The sequence below is a fragment of the Meleagris gallopavo genome, chromosome 1 (genome assembly GCF_905368555.1).
Source record: "Meleagris gallopavo chromosome 1, MGAL_WU_HG_1.1, whole genome shotgun sequence".
NCBI classification, from domain to species: Eukaryota; Metazoa; Chordata; class Aves; order Galliformes; family Phasianidae; genus Meleagris; species Meleagris gallopavo.
This window is the reverse complement of record NC_139404.1, coordinates 151,913,541-151,934,532: the sequence shown is the minus strand read 5'-3', so window position 1 is coordinate 151,934,532 and position 20,992 is coordinate 151,913,541. Positions and strand designations below refer to the sequence as shown.

Genomic DNA, 20,992 nt, shown 5'->3' with positions numbered 1-20,992 from the left:
ATGGTATTGGTTAAGCGCTTAACAAAACTGTTTGATTTATGAAGCAATCAAAGCCACATGTGGCTGGTACTCTAGTACAATTACCAGAAGCAGTACTGATATGGCCCTCCAGAGGTAGAGAATTATAAAACAAAGAGAAAGTCTACCCACCTCCGGCAACTTTTTAATGGAGAGTAAGTCATTAAAAAACTGTTCTTCATCAAATTCATAGACTTGAGAAAAAACAATTCTCTCCAAACTGTTTTGCAGAAGAAAGATCTGGACAAGTCTACTATTTATGCCTCTCAAATATGGACAGGTATAAGAAAATCAATTTCCCATTTCAATAAAATGAAGGGGGAAAAAAAATCAGTAGTACAAGCAAGAAGCAAGAAAGAAAAATAGCAGTGATTACTCAGAATAGAAATATTAGAAAAGACAAAAGAATGAATTATGAGATACAACAACTATTTTTATCTAAGCCACAATAAAACGGATGCAAAGGAGCCTGGAAAAATTGTATTAAAATCTGAGTCCCATAACGAATGTCTACCTACAGTAGACATCAAAAGTACTTTAGACTTAGAATGAATGTGAATTTAACAAACAAGTGACTCTGGAACAACTCCATGTTTGGGAATCTTGGCCCTAGAGAGCAGCAGTACTGTAGGAACTTACTTCTAAGCACATACTTACCAAAGCTAGTTTAGCTAAAATAAGAACAGGTTGTCCCATTCTGGAATAAAAAATCATCAGCCTACATTTACCTAGCAATTGTTTAGTAGCTGTTGTGCAAGAAGATGGGTTATCTGTGTGTTCTTCTTTTGGCTAAGATGAGGCAAAACCAAAGTAAAGAAAGTAGGAGGAAGGAGAGATACTGTGAATTCTAAGAGAAAGGAAGATGTAGACACATGGAAACGCAGAAAGTGCGCGAAGAATGGATAATGACCTGAAAGAGAGAGAATGTACTTATAACAAAAATAATTAATTCCTTTGTGGAAAACATCGCTTGCAGTGAATGAAGATGAAGAAAATGAAAAGCAGCATAGAGTTTGTTAGAGGATTACAACACAACATTTATAAACTCAGAAGACTTTGTTGGCCTAAAAGCATGAGGGTTTGGATGCCAATAAGACAATACACAAATACAGGGAGCTAAGTTTAGCAGCAGTAATAATAAAAGATTTTAAAATCTTTAAGAAAGATCAAAAAGGCACCAAATCAGAAAAAAATAGTCTAATTAAAAACAAATGCAAAAGCATTCCTGTTAGAAAGAAATTCTCATGGCAGATTTTTTAAACTTTCAAAAACGAAAATGAATGCATTTTTTTCTCCCCTTATCATTGTAAAAGCTGTAGGCATGGAACCATAAATGTGAACATAAAAGATTCAAGAGCCAGAAGCTACAAGTTTCCTTCAGCTTTCTTGCAGTATAAACCTCATGATGACTTTAAGACTCTCAGAGGGTTACTGATAGACTGTATGGGAGACATGAAAAATTTTAAGGAATAAGAGTTGCTTCTTACTCCAAGTGCATGTTTCTGTGAATCCTATTGTACAGATGGCCGGAAAGGTTTTTGGCCTTCTAATTCCACAATTCATTTTTGCAGCAGAGCAAAAGTGAAGAAGCTATTAACATAGGCACATTTAGCACATTATTCTCATATAGTCCTTTTATTAAGACAACTCAGCTTTTGAAATGGTGTATCTACAATGGAAATGAACAAGAAAATTCTGAGGCACTTAACTACATCAAAAATATAGTAAAACTACAGAACATTAATATTTTTCTCTTCATAGAAGGAGGAAATAACTGGTAAAATACAATAACTAGGCTTAAGTCATTCACACAGAGTTTAGAATCTGTGATATAACAGAGTATTTTCCTATCCCATTGAAACTCAACAGAGAACACCTGCATGTAGACAACTAAGAGTGTAGGAGACCCTTTGGCAAAAGTTTTGACAAGTAGGTTTTCTACATTTGAGAATTATTCTTCTCAGATGGTGAAAGATGTGCTTCTGGATACGATGCAGGCACTTGACATAGGCAAGCTCAACTATATACACTGCAACCTGAGAGAGATCTCTTGGAGTAACTTTAGATTGCTGAGTGAAAAAACAGCAGTTACCCATACATTAGGTTACTCAAGATCTCACAGAACATCCAATACAATTCCAGCTACCCACACAGAAACCCTCCTCTGTCCTGAAGGGTAAGCATTTTTGGCAGCAGATTTGGTCTCTGAAAATACATCCCACAGTAGCTGTTTGAACGATGGCTTTCCATGGTACTTGCCCAGCCAGAGCTGGCTGAGAAGTGCAATAGAATTTTACTTGGGGTTGCTGACCGTGGTGCTGCAAATTCAGGTTCTCTGTGGGCTGTTACTGTGCAGTGTGTCAAAGGAAAACAGAAAAACTCAATTACAGGCAGAGTTGGACAGTGCACGGGTAAGAAGGTGGAGATTTTTAGATTTTAGACATAACTGAATGTTCAATGGAAATATGTAAATAAGACCTGCACGCCACCACTGAAGCAAATTAATCAGACAAGGCACCTAGAAATAGAGCCTTAAGCAACATGTTCTGAAAATATTAATAGGGCATAATCTTTACACTTTGTCTACAAACAGAACATAGATGGCTGTCCATGGAAGGTATGCCTTGTTATTATTGATCCACTGGAAACAAAGATGTACGAGTAGTGTCCTACTTCAGTGGTCTCATTACTGGAATTTTCCTTCCATGTCATGTGCTTGTAGTGCTGAAATCAACAGCTGGAATAAGAAACGCAGGCAAAGTTTGAATAGTAAGCTTTAAGTCAGTGCTTCTTGAAAGAAGCAGCAACAAGAAACAACCCCTCTGCTTACCCAAATACAAGATGTACTATTTTTTTACCAAGAGTAGATATCGCAAAATGTTTCTTGCTTCCACTGAGTTTCTATTCATCCATTTAGTAACTACTTTGAAGAGGGAATAAAAAGAGGCTATTAAATTCTTAATGGAGTGGGTATCTCGTCAACACCTACTGCTCAGATCTTTACAACAGAAAGTCTACTCAGATTAGTTTAATAACCCTAGTATGCTGATATGGAAAAAACGGTCTCCCAGGAACCAGATCATTTGCATCTGTAAGTGATCCATCTGTGAGTGACTCAAGTTTTAGTTGGAGAAAAAAAACTAACATTACCTTGTGCATGCTGCCACTCCTCCATATTATTTCTAATAATAGTTCAGTAATTCAGTTGTAGTAATAAGTTTATTGAGAATCATGTCATCCCGCTCATCTGCTGTTTTGTTGGCTTGTGAACATACAAAATTGTCTGAAATCTTTCTAGGGCATGTAATACGCCTTGCTCTTACTGAAGCAGCAGAAAAAATTTGTAGTGTTTACCACAGTCTAAAGCAGGAGTTCAGAATCATTTTAATATGATAAAAGATATGTCTGGACATGTGTGCATAATTCAAAACAGTTAAACATTTACAAGACTCACTGCTTAATCTTTATGCTGCAACTTAGAAGTTTCTGAAAGGATACGTCATCAGTTGCTGTCCAGAAACTTACATCATTACATTATCTGGTAATGAAGATGGCTGACTCAGATGAAAATGACAACTGCTGCAAATGTCCTGTCAGTTCTTGTTTTCAGGGGCCCCATATATTAGCTAAGCTATCTATATTGTATGTCCTCATTTTTTTTTCCCTTTTTTTCCCTCTCCTGGAAACACAGTAGATGATCAGTTCTTTGATTCAGAAGACGGTGGTCTTCCTGAGGTCAATACAGGCAATGTGACACACTGCATGACTGACATAACACTGACCTGGCTGGAGCTGGCCATCTGAGCACCAGTGCGTCCCAACTGAGGTGGAACTCTGCATAAGGATTCCCTGTTTCCTTTTCTGAGTCCCTTACTGTGAGGACAGAGGAGTGATCTCTACTTAAAAGCTGGAAAAAGAAGTACATCAATGAGGAAATCATCATCTGAATGATGGTGCTAGACAGCAATATAGTATTTATAGCCAGTTCTCATGCACAGGACATACGCCCAGTTTCTTCAAGGCTTTTTTTCTGGGATATCCTGTAGAATGATACAAAGGTTCCAAGCTGCTTGTATACCTTCTCAGCTTCTAGAATAGGTCAGATAGTATCCTTTGACATAGGATGTTTCACGTTCTATTCTAGGATTTCATCTAGAAAAACATCTAGTTTCCATCTAGTTTCTGTCTACATAAGCAACAAATATGGTGTTTACTGCCTGGAATTCTGACAAATAGGGCAGATAGTCCTGATATCCTCAAAAAAGCCAAGTGATTTCATCAGTTGGAAATGGGACATAGTTACCAGTAGAAATGCCACTTATTGTATCTCTTTGTCTTTAAAAGAACATCCAACCTTATTCCAGTAGTGACTTGAAGTGCTTACTAAAGTAGCTGTAGCCTCAAGTATGCATGAATTTTCAGGAACTAAAAGGAGTATTTATTTGCGATATGGCTCTACCATAGTCAGAAACATAGACTGCATTCACCAATCCAATGCAGACTGAATAAGGGTAACAGTTTAAAGAATATCAATAGGCACAGCAACCAGTGCAAAGCAATGTTTCCAGTAAACCTTCATCCTTCCTTCCCTCTCTACCTTTGTTTAGCGAATACAATTAAAATTTTAAGATGAAGATGATTTCTCCAGAAACTTGGTAAAAGAAATGATTTGGAAGTTTCAAAAGAGATTAGGAGGACAGATGTACAAGCAATTTCATCTCACTACTACAAGAGAAACAAGAGAACTGAAGACAGATCATGGATGCTGCACTCTATATGCCTTTTTCATAAGGATACTGGGCATTACTGAACAGAAACAAACCCTCAATGATTCCTGCTATTCAAAATCCCATCTACAGAATGTATGCGCGCAAAGAACAACGCTACTGAATTTCTTTTTACAGTAGTACACTGACTGTCAACTTGTGTGAGCAGAAGAGATATTAAGGGTGAAAATTCAGCTTCCCATTATAGCCACCTGTATGTAGTTGTCTGTGTTCTCACTGTAGTCAATGGAGATCAAGTCAATATAATTTACAGTTACTGAGCATATCTGAAGTAGATAAGCAGCATCTGGTTAGTCAAATAGCTCTCCAACTGTGTTGACTTCTTTTATTTCCACTGACCACAAAAACCCACAAGTCACTTTCATGCTATAAGCATATACAAAATGTAACTGAAACTCATACATACGGACTTACTTTTGAAGATTAATTATAAACAAAAAGGAGTAACAAAAAGAATAATAAGTGAATTACTGCTAGTAATGTAAGAGAAGCATATTAATCTAAGTTTACAACTTCACACTATTTAAATTATTGCATATGTAGTATTTTCCAGACATAATGAAACCTTAAAGATATTTCAATGTTATTCTCTCTTGTACGCAAAGAGATGTGAAGAGAAAGAAGCATTTGAAACCCAATTATCAAAGCTATGCCTACAAGCCTTCGTGTTTTAAAAATTACCTACACAGAACAACACTATAGTTATTGCTAACAGTCTATCTACCCAGAAAGATTATGGAAAATAAATGCAAAATAAGAGTTCATTAACCTAATTTGGACAATATACGAGTTTTCCCACTTCCTAGCTAGAGAGTAACAGAAAAATTTAGCCACTCTTTAAACAGCAGCACAGCAATATGCAATCATCATCTTACCTGGAATTAACATCACCGTGTCCAAGTTGCCCATGCTGTCCATATCCAAATGTGTAAACATCACCATTCTCCATCAAAATCACTGAAAACAAATGAACAAAAACACCAGTATTTTTCAGAGATATCCATGCTAACATGCATCAAAGCCAGTTAGTCTTTCTGAGCAGCAGTTAACAATCCCTACTAAACATAATCTTCCACAATCCACTACAGCTAGTATCACTACAGAGGTATGCAGATGTGTCATGCAGATGTTATAAAATGGCTCAAAAATTTCTGAATTCCTTAAAAGCTTATATATAGTTCTATGTATGATATTTCTAGTCCCTTGCACTGTCGGAGGACAGTGTATTAGGCTAGAAAATAATACTGTAACCTTTTTCAACCCTTCCATGTATATCCTTATTGAACATTAAACACAAGGTAGTGAAAACATGTATCAGAACATTAAAAAAAATACAAAAACAAAAGCAAAAAAAAACAAAAACCAAACCAAACCAAACCAACCAAACAAACAAACACAAAACCCAATAAATTTATCTATTTTTACCTGAATGGTGAAATCCACAACTGACTTGTACAGCTCGTAGCTCACAGTCAAAGCGAACAGCCCCTGGTGGATAGGTTGTAATTTTGCTTGCATCCTTCTCACCTCTTTCTCCACTTCCGTCTATAAACAAAACTTGTAATTATATCCTGTGTCTTCTAAAAACGTTATGTTAGAAGAAAGAATGAGAATAGTAAGCAACCACCCCCGCCATATGTAAGGTACGAGAAAGAACTCACAGAATATTGGAAGAAACAGCTCAAGACAAAGGATCAAAGTAGATGTGAAAGATTACAGAAACTCTACTCAATCTGCTGCATCAAAGTTATACACACAAAAGGAAAATAACACATATTCTAAAGCAGAAACTTCCAAAGAGCAGACAAGTACAATGAGCAAAACAGGACACTGAAATAACTTCAGAATTTTTGTTTAATAACCATCACTTTTGTTCTTAAAGGAAATAATATTATCAATTACACATAAAGCACTATAATTGACCATGGTAAGTATAGCATGGTCTCATTTATTCAGTATTTGTTAACAATTTTACTTAACTCCAACCTGGCCATATAGCCCTTGTTTTACATAACTAACTCTCTGATACTATGTGACGAGTATGCCTAACAACACTGACATACCCACTACTACATCTGATGCATTTCTAGACATACCGTGGTTTCTTTCATAAAGAAAGAAGTGTGCTATTGGTTCCTATAGTCAAACGGTCCTTGCATCAGAGAAAAGTACAGAAGTGACAAATAATTATTTTGTTTATGAGCATCTTGAAAGCCACTCTCCTTCAGAAAACAAAAGTCTAACAATTAGACACAGGATCACAAAGGAAACTGGTTTCATAGTACTAGCAGAAAAAAAACATGACAGAGAGCACATTCATCACCATTAAAACATCTATGTCTGCAAAAAAAAACTGGCAATAAAAAATCTAAAGAAATTGCATTTTCATATTGAAAAATATCATACGACTACAGTATACATGCACACATTACCCAAATGAGCTAGTAAATACTTGTAACTACTGTTCTTTTGCAAAATCCTTTTAAATTAAAAGAGTTTCTCTAGAAAGAGGAGAAAAATGGATGAACATGTATAGTAACTACAGCCAAGAGATTCTACTGAACTACTTGATTCTGTGGTAAATTCTGACCAGCTACTGCTTCATTAAAAAATTTGATACAGGGAAACAACTGCTGCTAAAAGCATTCAAGGTGCAGTTCATTTATAATTCCCAAACTGTTTCGTAAAGAATTATTAGTGGAAATGTGAATACTGAGCACTACACTACTTAAAGACTTGCAAATATTTTACTTAAAATATAACACAGTTTATATATATATTGCCAATGATTCATCCAAAGTAATTTCAGCATATTAAAAAAAAAAAGTTTTAACAAATCCTACTATTCTTAAAAAGAAAAAAAAAGTCATGACTGTGCACAGAAGTTCCACATATTTTGCATCTGTAAAGAAAATGCACACAGGTATTAAGGAATACTTCTAAGGAACTAGCTCTCGTAAAGTAGTAGTAACTTTTTATGCTTATTTTTGTGTTAAACGCTATATTCCTACAAATCCAGGGACGATTCTAAGGGCTAATACTGCCACCAGAAAAATGTGTTCAGTAAGCAACCTACTTACTGCTTCCTTGTTTCACACCAGCTTTTGAAACAGGAACAGTGCAAAGTGAAATGTTCTTGGAGTTTACCTGTGGCACTTTCTCTCTTCTCCCGCTATCACTGATGACAATAATTTAATAACAAATGTAAGTTCCTGTGCAAATACACTTGAATAGTCATTTGCCAGGAATGCACACAGCCAATAAGCATGTGATGGGACAGCATGTGCTTCCTTCAATGAAACTAGCTAGACACACGGCATGTTTCCTATAACATGGTAATATTAAATACTGTTGTGCAAGATGTAAAGAAAATAACATATTTTGCATCTCCTTATCAAAGAAACAAATTTATTTTAAAAGATAAAGACACACTGAGTTGGCATTTTTGAGTTCCAAAGGAGAATCTTCTCCACTATAAAACTTACTCAGAAGTTCTCTTGGCTAATATTACTATCACAGAACAAAAAAATGCATAACTTCCCAGTATTTTTCAGGAATTAAGAAAAGTCATCCCTCTCAGAAGGGTAGAAAAATAATAACTAAGTCCACTGAATTCCTGATTGGTAGCTACAGAGGTTGAGTGGAAACTAGTATGTAGAATCTCTGCATGACACTTATGAAACTGTGTTAATAAACTTGCATTCTAATTACAAATTAAATAAAAATTCCATTCTGAATTTTTGTACCACTACTGGCATGGATTTTGTTAGGTGTTTTTCTCCATTAAGTGTTCAAGTTACTATATCCTAAACTGTTAAAAAGTAAATTACAGTGAAATTTTCTTCAACAATTTTGTATCAGCATTTACAAAATCATTTATACATGGTTTGTTCCATACATAGAAGTTCAGCTCCTTCTAGCCTACCCTTTTGACAGTATTTGTTTTTGTTTTCATATGTCTTTAGAATTGTGTATATATACATACATATATATTTCTAAATTTATTTATTTATTTATTTAAGTATCACTGCTCCCAAATACAAGGAAAAAGGAGAATTTGCTACAAAACCTTAACTGACTCGAGAAACTCACTTCAACTTCCACTCAACATACAGATTTCTGCAAACTATAATTAATCTTTGGTACTTAAGATTCCCAAAGATGAAGTCTCCAGAGTCTGGAGATACAGAGTGGGAAGTGTTGCGGTTTAATCACAGCGCTCAGAGCCACACAACCATTTGCTCACCCCCTCCCTACCAGGTGGGATAAGGGAAACAACTGGAAACAAAACAGAACTTGTGGGTTGAGATAAAAACTACTTACTATGACAGAAGAGGAAGAAGGAACTGCCTGCCACCAGATGCTCTGTCAGCAACGCAACATCTCACCCTGTTTACTGACATCCAGCCAATCCTCAAGCAGTAGACAGCTCAGGCCAACAGCCCACAATTTTACAGCATTCCACATGGTATCACGTGGTATGGAACAACCCTTGGACTAACTTATCCACCTGTCCTGGCTCCACCCCATCCCCTGCCCTGTGCCATCATGGCAGCAGCCCTTCCCTGCCAACTGGCCCAGCCTGGCCCAATGAACCATCACTGAGCAATAACTAAACATCAGTGAGCTATCAGTATTGTTTCAGCTGAAACAAGGATAAGAAGTCACTATTTTGTTGAAAAATGAGAATGAAGGACAAGCAGATTCTTAGTTTCAAAGTACTCCATGATTACCAAATAATACGGAATCTACTCCTTCCATCTGAATTTGTGATGGAGATCCAGATATAGATCAGAAAGTTTATGATGATGCTTAATATACAGTTTTGGTAATAAGAAAAATCTTGATACCTATACTCTAAAAATGTGAAATGAGTAGATGGCAATGGCAAGTTTTCCGTAAAATAAGTGAATTCATGATGAATCACAGAATCATAGAATGGCTTGAGTTGGAAGGGACCTCAAGGATCATCAAATTCAAACCCTTCCGCCACAGGCAGGGCCACCAACCTCCAGATCTAGTGCTATATCAGCTTGTCTAGGGTCCCATCCAACCTGGTCTTGAACACATCCAGAGATAGGGCATCCACAGCCTCTCAGGGCAGCCTTTCCCAGCACCTCACCACTCTTTCTGTGAAGAACTTCTCCCTGACATCTAATCTAAACCTTCACTCCTTCAGCTTAAAATCATTGCTACTGGTCCTATCACTATCTACCCGAGTAAAAAGTTGGTTTCCCTCCTTTTTATAATCTCCTTTTAAATACAGGAAAGCTGCAATGAGGTCTCACAGCCTTCTCTTCTCAGGGCTGAACAAGCCCAGTTCTATCAGCCTGTCTTTGTAGGGAGGTGCTCCAAACCTCTGATCATTTTCATGGCCCTCCTCTGGACCCTCTCCAACAACTCCACATCTTTTGTGTACTGGGGGCTCCAGACCTGGATACAGTACTCCAGATGGGGCCTCACGAGGACAGAGTAGAGAGGGCCAATCACCTCCCTGCTCCTGCTGGCCATCCCTCTTCTGATGGAGTCCAGGATACCATTTGGCCTTCCAAGCTGCAAGAGCACACTGCTGGTTCATGTTCAGTTTTTCATCCACCAGGGACCGCAAGTACTTCTCCACAGGACAATGAAACTATATAAATTTTTAAGTGAGCATTTCAAAAGAGTTCCCCAAGCAAAAGCCATTTAGATTTGGTAATATACCAAATGTACAAGATTCAAATTAGGCCCCAATTGTCAGCCCCGAAGCTGACATGTTCAATTTTAAATAAATATCATTAAGGAAAAGTTCTACAGCTGCAGACTGGAAAACAGGAATAGGTATAGGCAAGTTTAGTACTGTGCTATTCAGTACCAGAAATTGAAATGATTTTTCCCAGAAAATCTTTCAGGTCTGGTTGATGTGAGTTGTTGCAAGACTACTTTAAAAGAAATATCTAAAGTTAAAATGCTGGCTTGAAAAATATCACACTCAAAAGTAAGATGAAAGAACGTACTGATTTCAATGTCATAATGTCTTTTTCCTGAAATTAACATCTCTGGCTCAGATTGCTTGAGATTACTGATTTTATCTTGTGTATAGGAAGAGAAGCAAATGAGGAATGCCTTTTAAGATGAGGTATGTCACTTCTGCTTTTCACAATTCCATTATTTTGATAGCAGCTTACTTCACAAATTTTTCATTTTCCCTTGAGAAGTCCTCTAGAAGTCAGGGGAGTGTCATGGTTTCATGATTTTTCGTTATCAGTATTCCACATCATAACATCATATAATGCACTGGGAATTTGACTGCTGATGCTCAAGTTCCGGGTGCCTGTCCGGAGGAGAAGAAGAGCTACATTTCCCCAGGGGGCTTTGTGGTCAGCGAGGAGATATAACTCCCAGCAAGGTCACCTGATGCGCTCTTCTTTGCCTGCGCTTCTCTGCCTGCGCTTCTCTGCCTGCGCTTCTCTGCCTGCGCTTCTCATCTCAGCGTTGTGGTGAGGCCGATCCACCTTCAATTTCACACACTCTCTCTCTCTCTCCTTATAAAATTCTGCTGATATCATATTTAGTAAATTAGTTTGTTTCACCTCAGATTGTTGCCGCTGTTTTCAATTATTTCGGGGTCCCCTATTTTCCTTTTCCGGGAGAGCGGATCCGCGGATCCCTCCGCCCTTCTAGTCACGGAACTGGGCCGAACCAGCCCGTAAACTGTTGACAAGGAGATTTCTAGTTTATAGTGGAATTTATGATCTTCTTTAGGGGAGCCATCTTCCGACAGCTCTCAATGTTTACTTGTAAAGACATTACATGAGACAAATCTCCCTTACCTGTTTAGCATGAAATAGAAAGAGCTAAATGGTCAATTCTATGGAGCAAGTCTGTCACTGCATTGTGCGAGCAAACTCCCAAGAAATAATGCCAACCTCAAACTGAGACTAATGCACAAAACTCTAATAAGGATATATGTGAGATAGATACCCAGAGCCAAAGGGAGCTCCAACTAATAAAATATGCCATAAAAGAACAGACATTGTTAGGACAAATATACTCTGTTATGCACTTCCCTGTAGAGTCAAAGTTTTGCAAGCAGTACAACTAGCAGAAGTACCTAGTTCAAGAAAAGTGGTTATTAGTTAACTGTCACTGACAGCAGGTTCTGTGTGTTTTGTCTTTCAGCATGAAATCTCTACCAGGGGGATTAAGATAGATATTTTTAAATTTTAAAAAGTAGCTGATGTTCAGATTTTATCTAATAGTCTGAAAAGATACGCAAAAACAAAGGATCAAATTCTGCTTTCATTTCCCTAAAATAGGCTTGACATAATTTCCTGAACTGGTACCTTCATAATTAGATAGATCACATTTATGCACTAAGTCATATCCAGAAAGGCTTCAAACTGTCATACAATTTCTTTGCATATGTGCAAACAACTACTTACCATTAATTCAAGTGAAAAGTCATTCTAACAATTTAGCTATTCTTTAAAAAAAAAAAAGAAACATTCTAGACCCCTACCATTTTAGAACTTTCTGTTTACTTAAGATCACATCTGTAATCTAGACTTTACATATATATTTTTTGTCTATAAATACACACGCATTTATATATAGATACAGATACATGCAAACACTTGAATACAGTCCTTGTTTCAAAATCAGTTTTAATGAGTTGGCCTTCCAGACAAATAGTAGTGCCATAAATGCCAAAATCATCTCCTTACTTAAATTCTGAAAAAAGTGCAATTTATATTATTTCAAATATCTTGTTTTGTTAAAAAAGTCTTCTTAATAGATGGATTAATAATGAAAAACTTTAGGCTAGAATTAAAAACTCGAGTTGATAAGTTACAGAAATTACCCCAGTTATACCGCACAAGTTCAAAAACAAAAAGAAAAAACACCAACCACAGTGCAAACGTGACAGTTGAGACACAGGAAGGTGTTAAAATTTCCTACAGCAAACTTTACAAACTTTAGGAATGAGATAGCTTCAGAAATGAGAGAAGACCCAGAAAAAACAAATTTTTCAGTAAAAAAAGAAAAAAAAGCAAAGGAAAACAAAGATGATGCAGACTACCAAACATTCACAATTTTTAAAAAAACTCAACATATAAATGTGTTCTCTTTCTCCTCAGGTAACAAAATACTAACAAGAAGACAGGCAGAAGCCATATTTTGCATTTCTTTGAGAAGAGAGATTGAGTGCATGGAAGAGGTAAGGTGGGAGTATCAGCTTTTTCCACCCTAGCCAATAAGGAAGACCAAATACCTTTGTGCTTGTCCCGCTTAGGCTTTAGCTGTGCTGGATGGGGTCTGATTCTGGCTAGAGCCTGTTCTCGATGGTTCATAAAAATAGGACCAGGAAATACAAGGGGGCCTGAGGAGAAACATTTTGCACATGCATAGGAAAGCTCACAAAATGAAAACAGTGTGTTAAACAAAACTCAAATTAAAATCAATAGGAAAAAAAATATATAATAAACTTGTTTCTCTAAATTCAGAAGGAAGTGATTATTTCTTGACAATAAAATCAGAATACTATTGAAAGAAACAGTGAATATCCCACAGTGACAGCTTAACCTGAATTTATAAGTATGCAACTGTACTCCAAGTAATGGAAAAGCAGACTCATAATAAATACATACTGCTGTCTTTAATAAGTTAGAAGATTAATTATCATGACTTACATTCTAAAATATTACTTTTAAAACTGCTAATTAAGAATACTAACACCCTGTCAATGCTAAATTTAAAATAAATAGCACAACCATATAAATATTCGTCATTATCATGCTTACATTTCAGTTATTACCGTAAAGGAAATGGCAATCCAAAAATATGTGTTATAGGAACAAAATTATTCAAATCATAAGATTTTTTCTGATCTTTTATCAATTTTGTAATCCATTTAATTTATTCTTCAAATTTTTCCCATCTATATAAAGCTTTCACCTTCAAGAGAAGATTCACATTTGAAGAAAGCAGTGATGTATTTATTTAACATTTCCTCCAAATTTAAAAATCTAGATGTAAATACTGCTGAAGATGATTCTGTGTGCATCACAGGAAAGCAATTTGTTGCTTCAATTTGTATTTTCTGGCCTAATTTAAAGGTTAAATTAATCTGCCATCAGGAATTTCTTTGGAAGCATCTCTTACTTCTGGTAACCTGACATTCAGTGGAAATGAATCATGAGCAACTAATACATCTGCCACTATTCCACAAGACTCCAAACCCAGTCCTTAGAAAGACTTTTAAAAGAAAAACAAAAAAAAACAAAATCCCAAATCAGGCTTTGTGGCATGTTTTGAATGTCTTATGTGAAACTTCAAAAATGCACTTTCTTCTTCCCCAAGATCATCAATACTCTATTTTCTAAGCTAATCTATATTGACAAATTAATGTAGGCTAATTTTCCATTAATGCCTATTGTTAGATCTGTGACCTGTGAATGAGAATATTATAGGAAACACCTACATATTGATTACATTATGAAGCCTGCATGTTCAGTCGTGTGCTGTGAAGGACCACCTCCCCTCCAAACTAATATGGGAAACAAACCACAAGAACTATTTGCAAAGATCCTATCTGCCCTCTACTTACAAACAACATTGTCTGTATAAAGAGAGCAAAGTTTAGGTACTATTAACTACTCTGGTGTAACATTGCAGCCGTACATCAGATGCTTTCTTTATTTTATTAAAAATGCAGAACAGTACTTGAAAAACTCTTCTAGAAGTCTCTAATGTAGATCTACAAGAGAAATAACCTTAATAGGTCAGTTATTTTTAGTAGCTCAGGTTACAAACATAAGGGAGTCATTAGCAGACCGCAGTGCTGCTATTTTAAATCAATGCTTTATGATGTAAATGATATTCACTTTCTCCCTTTAGTTTTTATAGAAAGTTTTTCTACAGCTGTCAAATCAAACATCTCAAACTAGAAACATCAAGATTAGCTCTTTTTCCCATCCCCCCCCCCCATGTGTTCTACAGGATCCAGACCTTCCAAGATTATCTTTGTCTGGCAGTGAATTAAGATCATACATATGCATATGTGCTTCTGCATTCTAGTCCATCTTAGCACTTAGGCAGAACTTCCACAGAGTTTTTTGTTTGAATCTGTCTTAAGCATATTTGATTTATTTTATATCTCTCCCTACACAACTGCTCTTTGGCTGGCTGTGATTTAAAAGGACTGAAATTAATGGCTTCAAATGGCCATAAGACGAAGATCAATGCACTGAATGTAGCAGGTTACCTGAAAACACAGTATACAATTATGAAATCAGAATTTGCATCAGAAAGTACTGCTTTACACAAGCAGTAAAAATTAAGGCTGAGCCGGCAATCTCTATACTGCTGTTCCCTAACTCATCAGTGTTTGATTTCACAGTTCATGTTCTTTTAAACACAGTAGCTCTTCTGTGCATAGTTAGTAAATGATGGTACTTTCCACTGTAAAACTCTTTTTTTGGCTGCTTGAATACTTGTAAGAAAAAAAACAGATAATTAAAAAAAAAAAAGGAGACGAATTCTTAATATAGAAAAAAAAGCTCAACAGTAGGTAAACTTAAAAGGTGATCAAAAAACAAAACAGACTACATGCTTTAAGGTAAAAAACAAAACAAACAACAACAAAAAAAAACAACAAAACATAACACCTTAATATTCCTAACAAGGCAGGGATAGATGATTAAGGTGTACATTTATTTTACAGTTTTTTTTCAGGTATTACCATTTCCCCACAGAAATAGTCATGTACAATGACACCGTGATGTAGACACTAAGGTTAATTTTTGTTCTACTGCCCACTGCTAAGCTTGCTTCTTTTCTTCAAAACACCGAAAGAAATAACAGATTACATTTCTTTTTCTGTGTTCTTAAAGAACTTTTCTACTGACAATTTATAAATAAAACAGATGGGAAAGAAAAATTATTAGAACTTTTTAAAGGGAAAAAGATATGCAGACAAGCCAGTATGAGTGTATAGGACAATTTGACAAGTGGTAAAACTTAAACAGAATTTGTATTAATAATATTAATTTAAGCACTTTCTCTCTTCTGAATACTTCATCGTTTACATATTGTTAAACAAACATGAAAGATGCATTTCTATATATATACACGTAAGTTGAACTAAAACATTGGACATGAAACAATATTCTAATAAAGTCTGAGGCAAATCTGAGTTCTAAAACTGTACTTAGAAAGTAGAAATATTTATATTTTGTCTTTATTAGTGCTCATCATCCCTTTCAGATAGAAGTCACCAACTCAAGTATACTAATGTAATTTTCAGATGTAAATTTCATATTTTCTAGTAATTGAGGACAAACATACACAACTTCCTCTTGAAAGCTTTCTTAAAAACAAAGTCATCAATGAGTTTGATATAACTTTAAGTAAAAAGTTTTTAAGAAACTTAGAAACAAATATAACTTCAGGTTCTTGAAAGCATCAGCATAATTAATTAAAATTATGGAAAGAAGCACTAATGCTTCTTTCCAAAATGCACTAATTTTAAATGGAAAAGACTGCATATAGAACAGAGCTGTCTTATTCATATTTAAGTGCAGGTTTGGCAATGAACAAAGAATGCCACTGCTGATGAAAGCATTTTAAATAATAGTATTTAAATACTTGTTCTACCAAAGTATAACTAATTACTGAAATAACTGAATTATCTACACTTTGGGATAATCTAAAATAGTTCAAATGCAGGCAACCTCAGTTAATATTGTTTCAATACTCAACAGCTTTAACTAAAATTAATGAATATTCTTTTTTTTATTATTATTATTTTTTCAAGTAGAATAAGATTGAAAGAAAATATTTTTTCCTTTCTGCATTGGCTAAAATTAACCAAGCTAAAACCTTGGTTAATTACACACAAAATTTGCATCTTAACAATTATCATCTACGGTTTTTCAGATGGCAAAACCTTCTGCATATCTAAATCAATATGTGATAAACATTTAAATGTTCCCAGTGTCTCTCAAGAAAGAGAAGAATGATGTAAGAGTTCTCAGGAATAGCACTACTCTCTCCCCCAACTCATGGAAAACTATAGCATCTAGATGAAGAGTTAACAAAACTCCAAATTTTTCATCTGGCAATACCTGACTGTATAAATCAGGATTTCTCTTAAGTATTTGTGATAAAATATTCTCAGGCTTTAGATCATAAACCATTCTGAAAAGGAGATTAATCTGCACTCTTTCAGCCAGACATACCCAGACCACCTCCAATATCCACAGAGATACAGAATTACAATTCTCTTTCACACAGATAATACAGGTGTATGCAACAAGCTGGCCAGGAATATCACCTTAAATACAGTACCTCTACACCCTATCAAACTGACAGTAAAAATACGTGGATCATCTGAAACATATTAGATCCAGAATATCTTTGTTTAAGAGACAGATAGTACACAAAGTGGGCAAGCTGTGCTGGTTCTATTTCCAGCCACAGAAATGGGAACACAATGGAATGTTGTTCTCTGTTTTTTTTTGTTCCAATCTTCCCCCTCCAAGTGAAAATTTTCTTCCCAGCTCTGTCATCAACACCTTTCTAAGACACTTCAGTATTTTTAGCTGTCCCTACTATTAACACAGCAGTATGCAGACAGAAGAATAAAAGCTTCCCTTATTAACCCTCAAAGTTAAATCAGTTGCAAACATACAAAGAAAAATAAATATTCTGCCCTTCTCTACATCCATAGTTTCTCTCTTCTCTGTTGTCCCTTACTCATGATAAAGCTAGTAATTTCTTGAAGGCAGATGAAATAAAGTCAAAAGTTGCCCCATAAAGTTTGGTGGCTTGGACTCTAGAAAACAAATTCAATCACAATGCACACTTGATATCTCGGGGAAAACAAAAAACAAAAAACAAACAAACAAAAAAAACCAGTAGCAAATTCTGAAAAGGCATTATTTTTAAAAATTTAAATCAGAACATTAGTGACATAATCAAAATGGTATTTGCCAAAACAGCAGCTTATACAGCACAGAATTTCATCACTGCTGTTCCTCCTCTCAATACAAGAACATCACCAACCACATCAGCATACTTCACTAAAATATCAGCTCTGTCAGTCTAAAGACTCTCAACTTTATTTATTTATCAGATTAAGACTCTGAAATATTTAAAACAAGAGCAGTACTGAAGGCTTGTTAGAACACAGTCTGTATAAAATTCCAGCAATAATTCCTGACGTAGATAATACACAAAACAAGCAAATTTTGAAATGCTCCAGTGTTTTTCATCTGTTTTAATGCAGTCAATATACTGGATTGCGTTGGGCTACTTAAGTATAGAAAATTTCACTTTGCAAAGCAAGAAATTTTGCTTACTATTATACTGAAAAAATTGATGAATTATAGTAATTTATAATAAATAATTCATACTATAGAGAATGAGCAATGTATGATCTTGCAGGCTTTTTAACTTTCTACATTAAGTCAGTTTAAGCATTAAAAATAAAAGCTACTATTTACTTGCAAATCAGCAAAAAATGTAAATTGACAATAGTAAAGTAATTTAAAAGCACCGGAACAGGTTGCCCAGAGAGGTTGTAGTCTCCCTTTATGGAAATCTTCAAGACCCACTCAGACACCTACCCGTGTGACCTATTGTAGGGATCCTGCTTTAGCAGGGGGGTTGGACTTGATATCTTGAGGTACTTTCCAACCCCTGTAAATCCGTGATTCTGCGATTCATATAAAACACTGCTTCTCTCCACTTAGAGAAACAGATAGATTTTCACAATTTTTCAAAAGCAGGCTATATAACAAACTGTTTTTTTAGGTTCTGATTTTTGTTTGGTTAATGTAGTCATCTACTTAAGCAAAGTCAGTTAATTCCCATTCTTAGAACATAGGCTAAGTTTCCTTAGACAGTTCAGGCCTCTCATCAAGTCACTTACCCCTTCCTTCTTCCAGTCTGTGTCTCCTATTTACACGCTGCCGCTTTTCTTCTTGCCGTAACTGTAGGTGTTCTTCAATATTAACTCCAGGAACTGGGACAGCTACATTGGTTAAGAAAACAATACACTTTAAAAAATTTTAAAAATTGTTATGAGAGCAATAAACCTTAACAGAGTTTTAGTACATGGAAACTGAAGCCTACTTACTACTAATCCTTTATATAGTTCTTGCACAATATTTAGAGACAGCAGAGATGAGCAAACTTTATCAAGAGTTTTAAGCTTTACTGTTGAATTTCCTGATTTCCACAAATCTGCCACAGTTCCAACTTCACTGAATAGCATTTAGTACTTTCTCTCTATAAATACTGCAGATTAGCATGGATCTCAATTTTCCCCCAAAGTTTCAGAAAATTTTATTTATAAATCATAAATAGAAAACAATAATAAACAAACATAAAATATAATGTAAACCATATTTTAAAACATAACCAAGTTACATATTAAAAACATTTTACATACATACTTAAATACTTTACCATCTTATGCCATGTGCTTAATAAAAAACATTCAATTACTTTAATATGCACATACATCTTTACATAAATTCTAACATTTACCCAACTAGGTGTATCCTGCTCCTGACATCAAATAAAAAACTGCACCTTGAAGCACTCTCGCTTTTCCCCAGGAAAATATGGCTCAATCAATTCAATGTCCTCCCCTCAAACTATGGCAGGCACAACACAGGGCCAGGAGGTGTCTGTTCTGCTAATAAAGGAGTTAGCAAAGCAGAAGAAAGTACAAAAAACTTAACTCCTCGGTTTAGTTTCATCTGGGATTGAATTGTTTTCCTTAAAGTGTCTGGTATGATGCTACATTTTTAGTTCCAGGAGAAAAACAATGTTGATAACACACTGATATTTAAGGTTGCTGCTATGCAGTGTTGTATAGAGCCAAGGTCATTTGCAGCGAACAGCCCAAGAAGCTGTGAAGGAACAGAATTAGAACAGTTGACCCAAACTGGCTAAAGAAAGGTATATTCCATACCATATGACACCATGCAAAAGGAGTTTTGAAGGGAGTGGGAGTTCATCTCTCTGCCTTCCGCTGCTCAGGGGAACTAGCAGGTCATTGGTTGGGGGGCAGTGAGCAATTGCTTGTGCATCACTTGTTACATACATTTGATAGACATACACACACACACATTTTTTTTTATATACATATATATATATATATAGTCACAACTATTATCCTTTTCCTTTTCTCTAACTTAATAAATAGCTGTATCTCAACTCACGAGTTCTACTTTGCTTTTCTTGATTCTCTCCCGCCACCCCCCTGGGAAGGGATTGGAGTGAGCAAACAACTGTGTGGTGCTGAGCCAATAACTAGTTTAAACCACAACAGTCAATTTGGCACCCAACATGGGGCTCAAAGGGTTGAGATAACAGCACATCAACCCAGAGCATGTTAAATTAGCATGTTGTGATAGTTTGATAATTGGTGGTTATGTTCATTAAAAAAATGTTGATTTTTTTCCTACTTATGGAGCTCTATAAGAGACTTCTCATGGAACTATATTTTGAAGCACCTCGCTTTCTGCTTATTTCCCCTGCTATGTTGTTTGTCATCTCTGGGGGTTGGATTAAGGTTTTTATTTTGCTAGGTTGTGTGGTCTTGGTTATCTCATGATAAAATAGGCAGCAAAGAAACTAACGCTTCAGGTTTTGGGAGCCATAATGTTGATACTATTAGAAATTACACTCTTTGTCTCCTCAGGGAGCCCGGCTATGGAAGAAATAAGGGAGGATGCTTTCCAGCAGTTCCTCAACCTCCCTTTCACTTTTCCCTCTTTCTGTAGAGCTCAAGAGCTAATTACAGTAGCTCTTGAGAGTTCTGAATATCCATAGGATGTTCAAACCAGTGCGCCCCTATTACAATGTGTTATGAATGTGTTTCAGATTATGTTTGAGATAAAATAATTATTTAAGAATGTCACCCAGAGATATGCCCTAAGGCAGGATGGGATGGGATGAGCAGGTGCCTAGAGCAGTGAGCACTCCCAGTAATTTGCAACTGCACCTCTGAACAATTAAAGAATACTGAAAAACTAGTAGAATATTTGACAATCCTAAATAGACAAATCACTGCAGCATGCCAGGGCCTGGCGTATGCCTATCAAGCTCTGTTCAAAACTATTCAGCATCTTCAAGGGGAGAAGAATACTTCTGGATCTGATGACAATGCAACAAACTCTCCAACTCCTGAG

At 35.8% G+C, this 20,992-nt stretch overlaps 1 protein-coding gene across 17 annotated transcripts in view; it reads right to left on the bottom strand.

Annotated features, from left to right (window-relative positions):
- The window catches only part of MYCBP2 (MYC binding protein 2), a 216,164-nt gene that overhangs the window by 114,591 nt on the left and 80,581 nt on the right, over nucleotides 1-20,992 (bottom strand). For 16 of the 17 annotated variants that reach the window (XM_085215694.1, XM_085215695.1, XM_085215696.1 and 13 more), the window contains exons 17-20: nucleotides 18,721-18,822; nucleotides 13,060-13,167; nucleotides 6,231-6,350; nucleotides 5,681-5,762 (exon numbers count right to left, since the gene is read on the bottom strand). In XM_085215694.1, the coding sequence (XP_085071820.1) occupies nucleotides 5,681-5,762; nucleotides 6,231-6,350; nucleotides 13,060-13,167; nucleotides 18,721-18,822 (412 nt within the window). The remainder of the gene's footprint in view (nucleotides 1-5,680; nucleotides 5,763-6,230; nucleotides 6,351-13,059; nucleotides 13,168-18,720; nucleotides 18,823-20,992) is intronic. The other variant, XM_085215702.1, reaches the window with a different exon arrangement.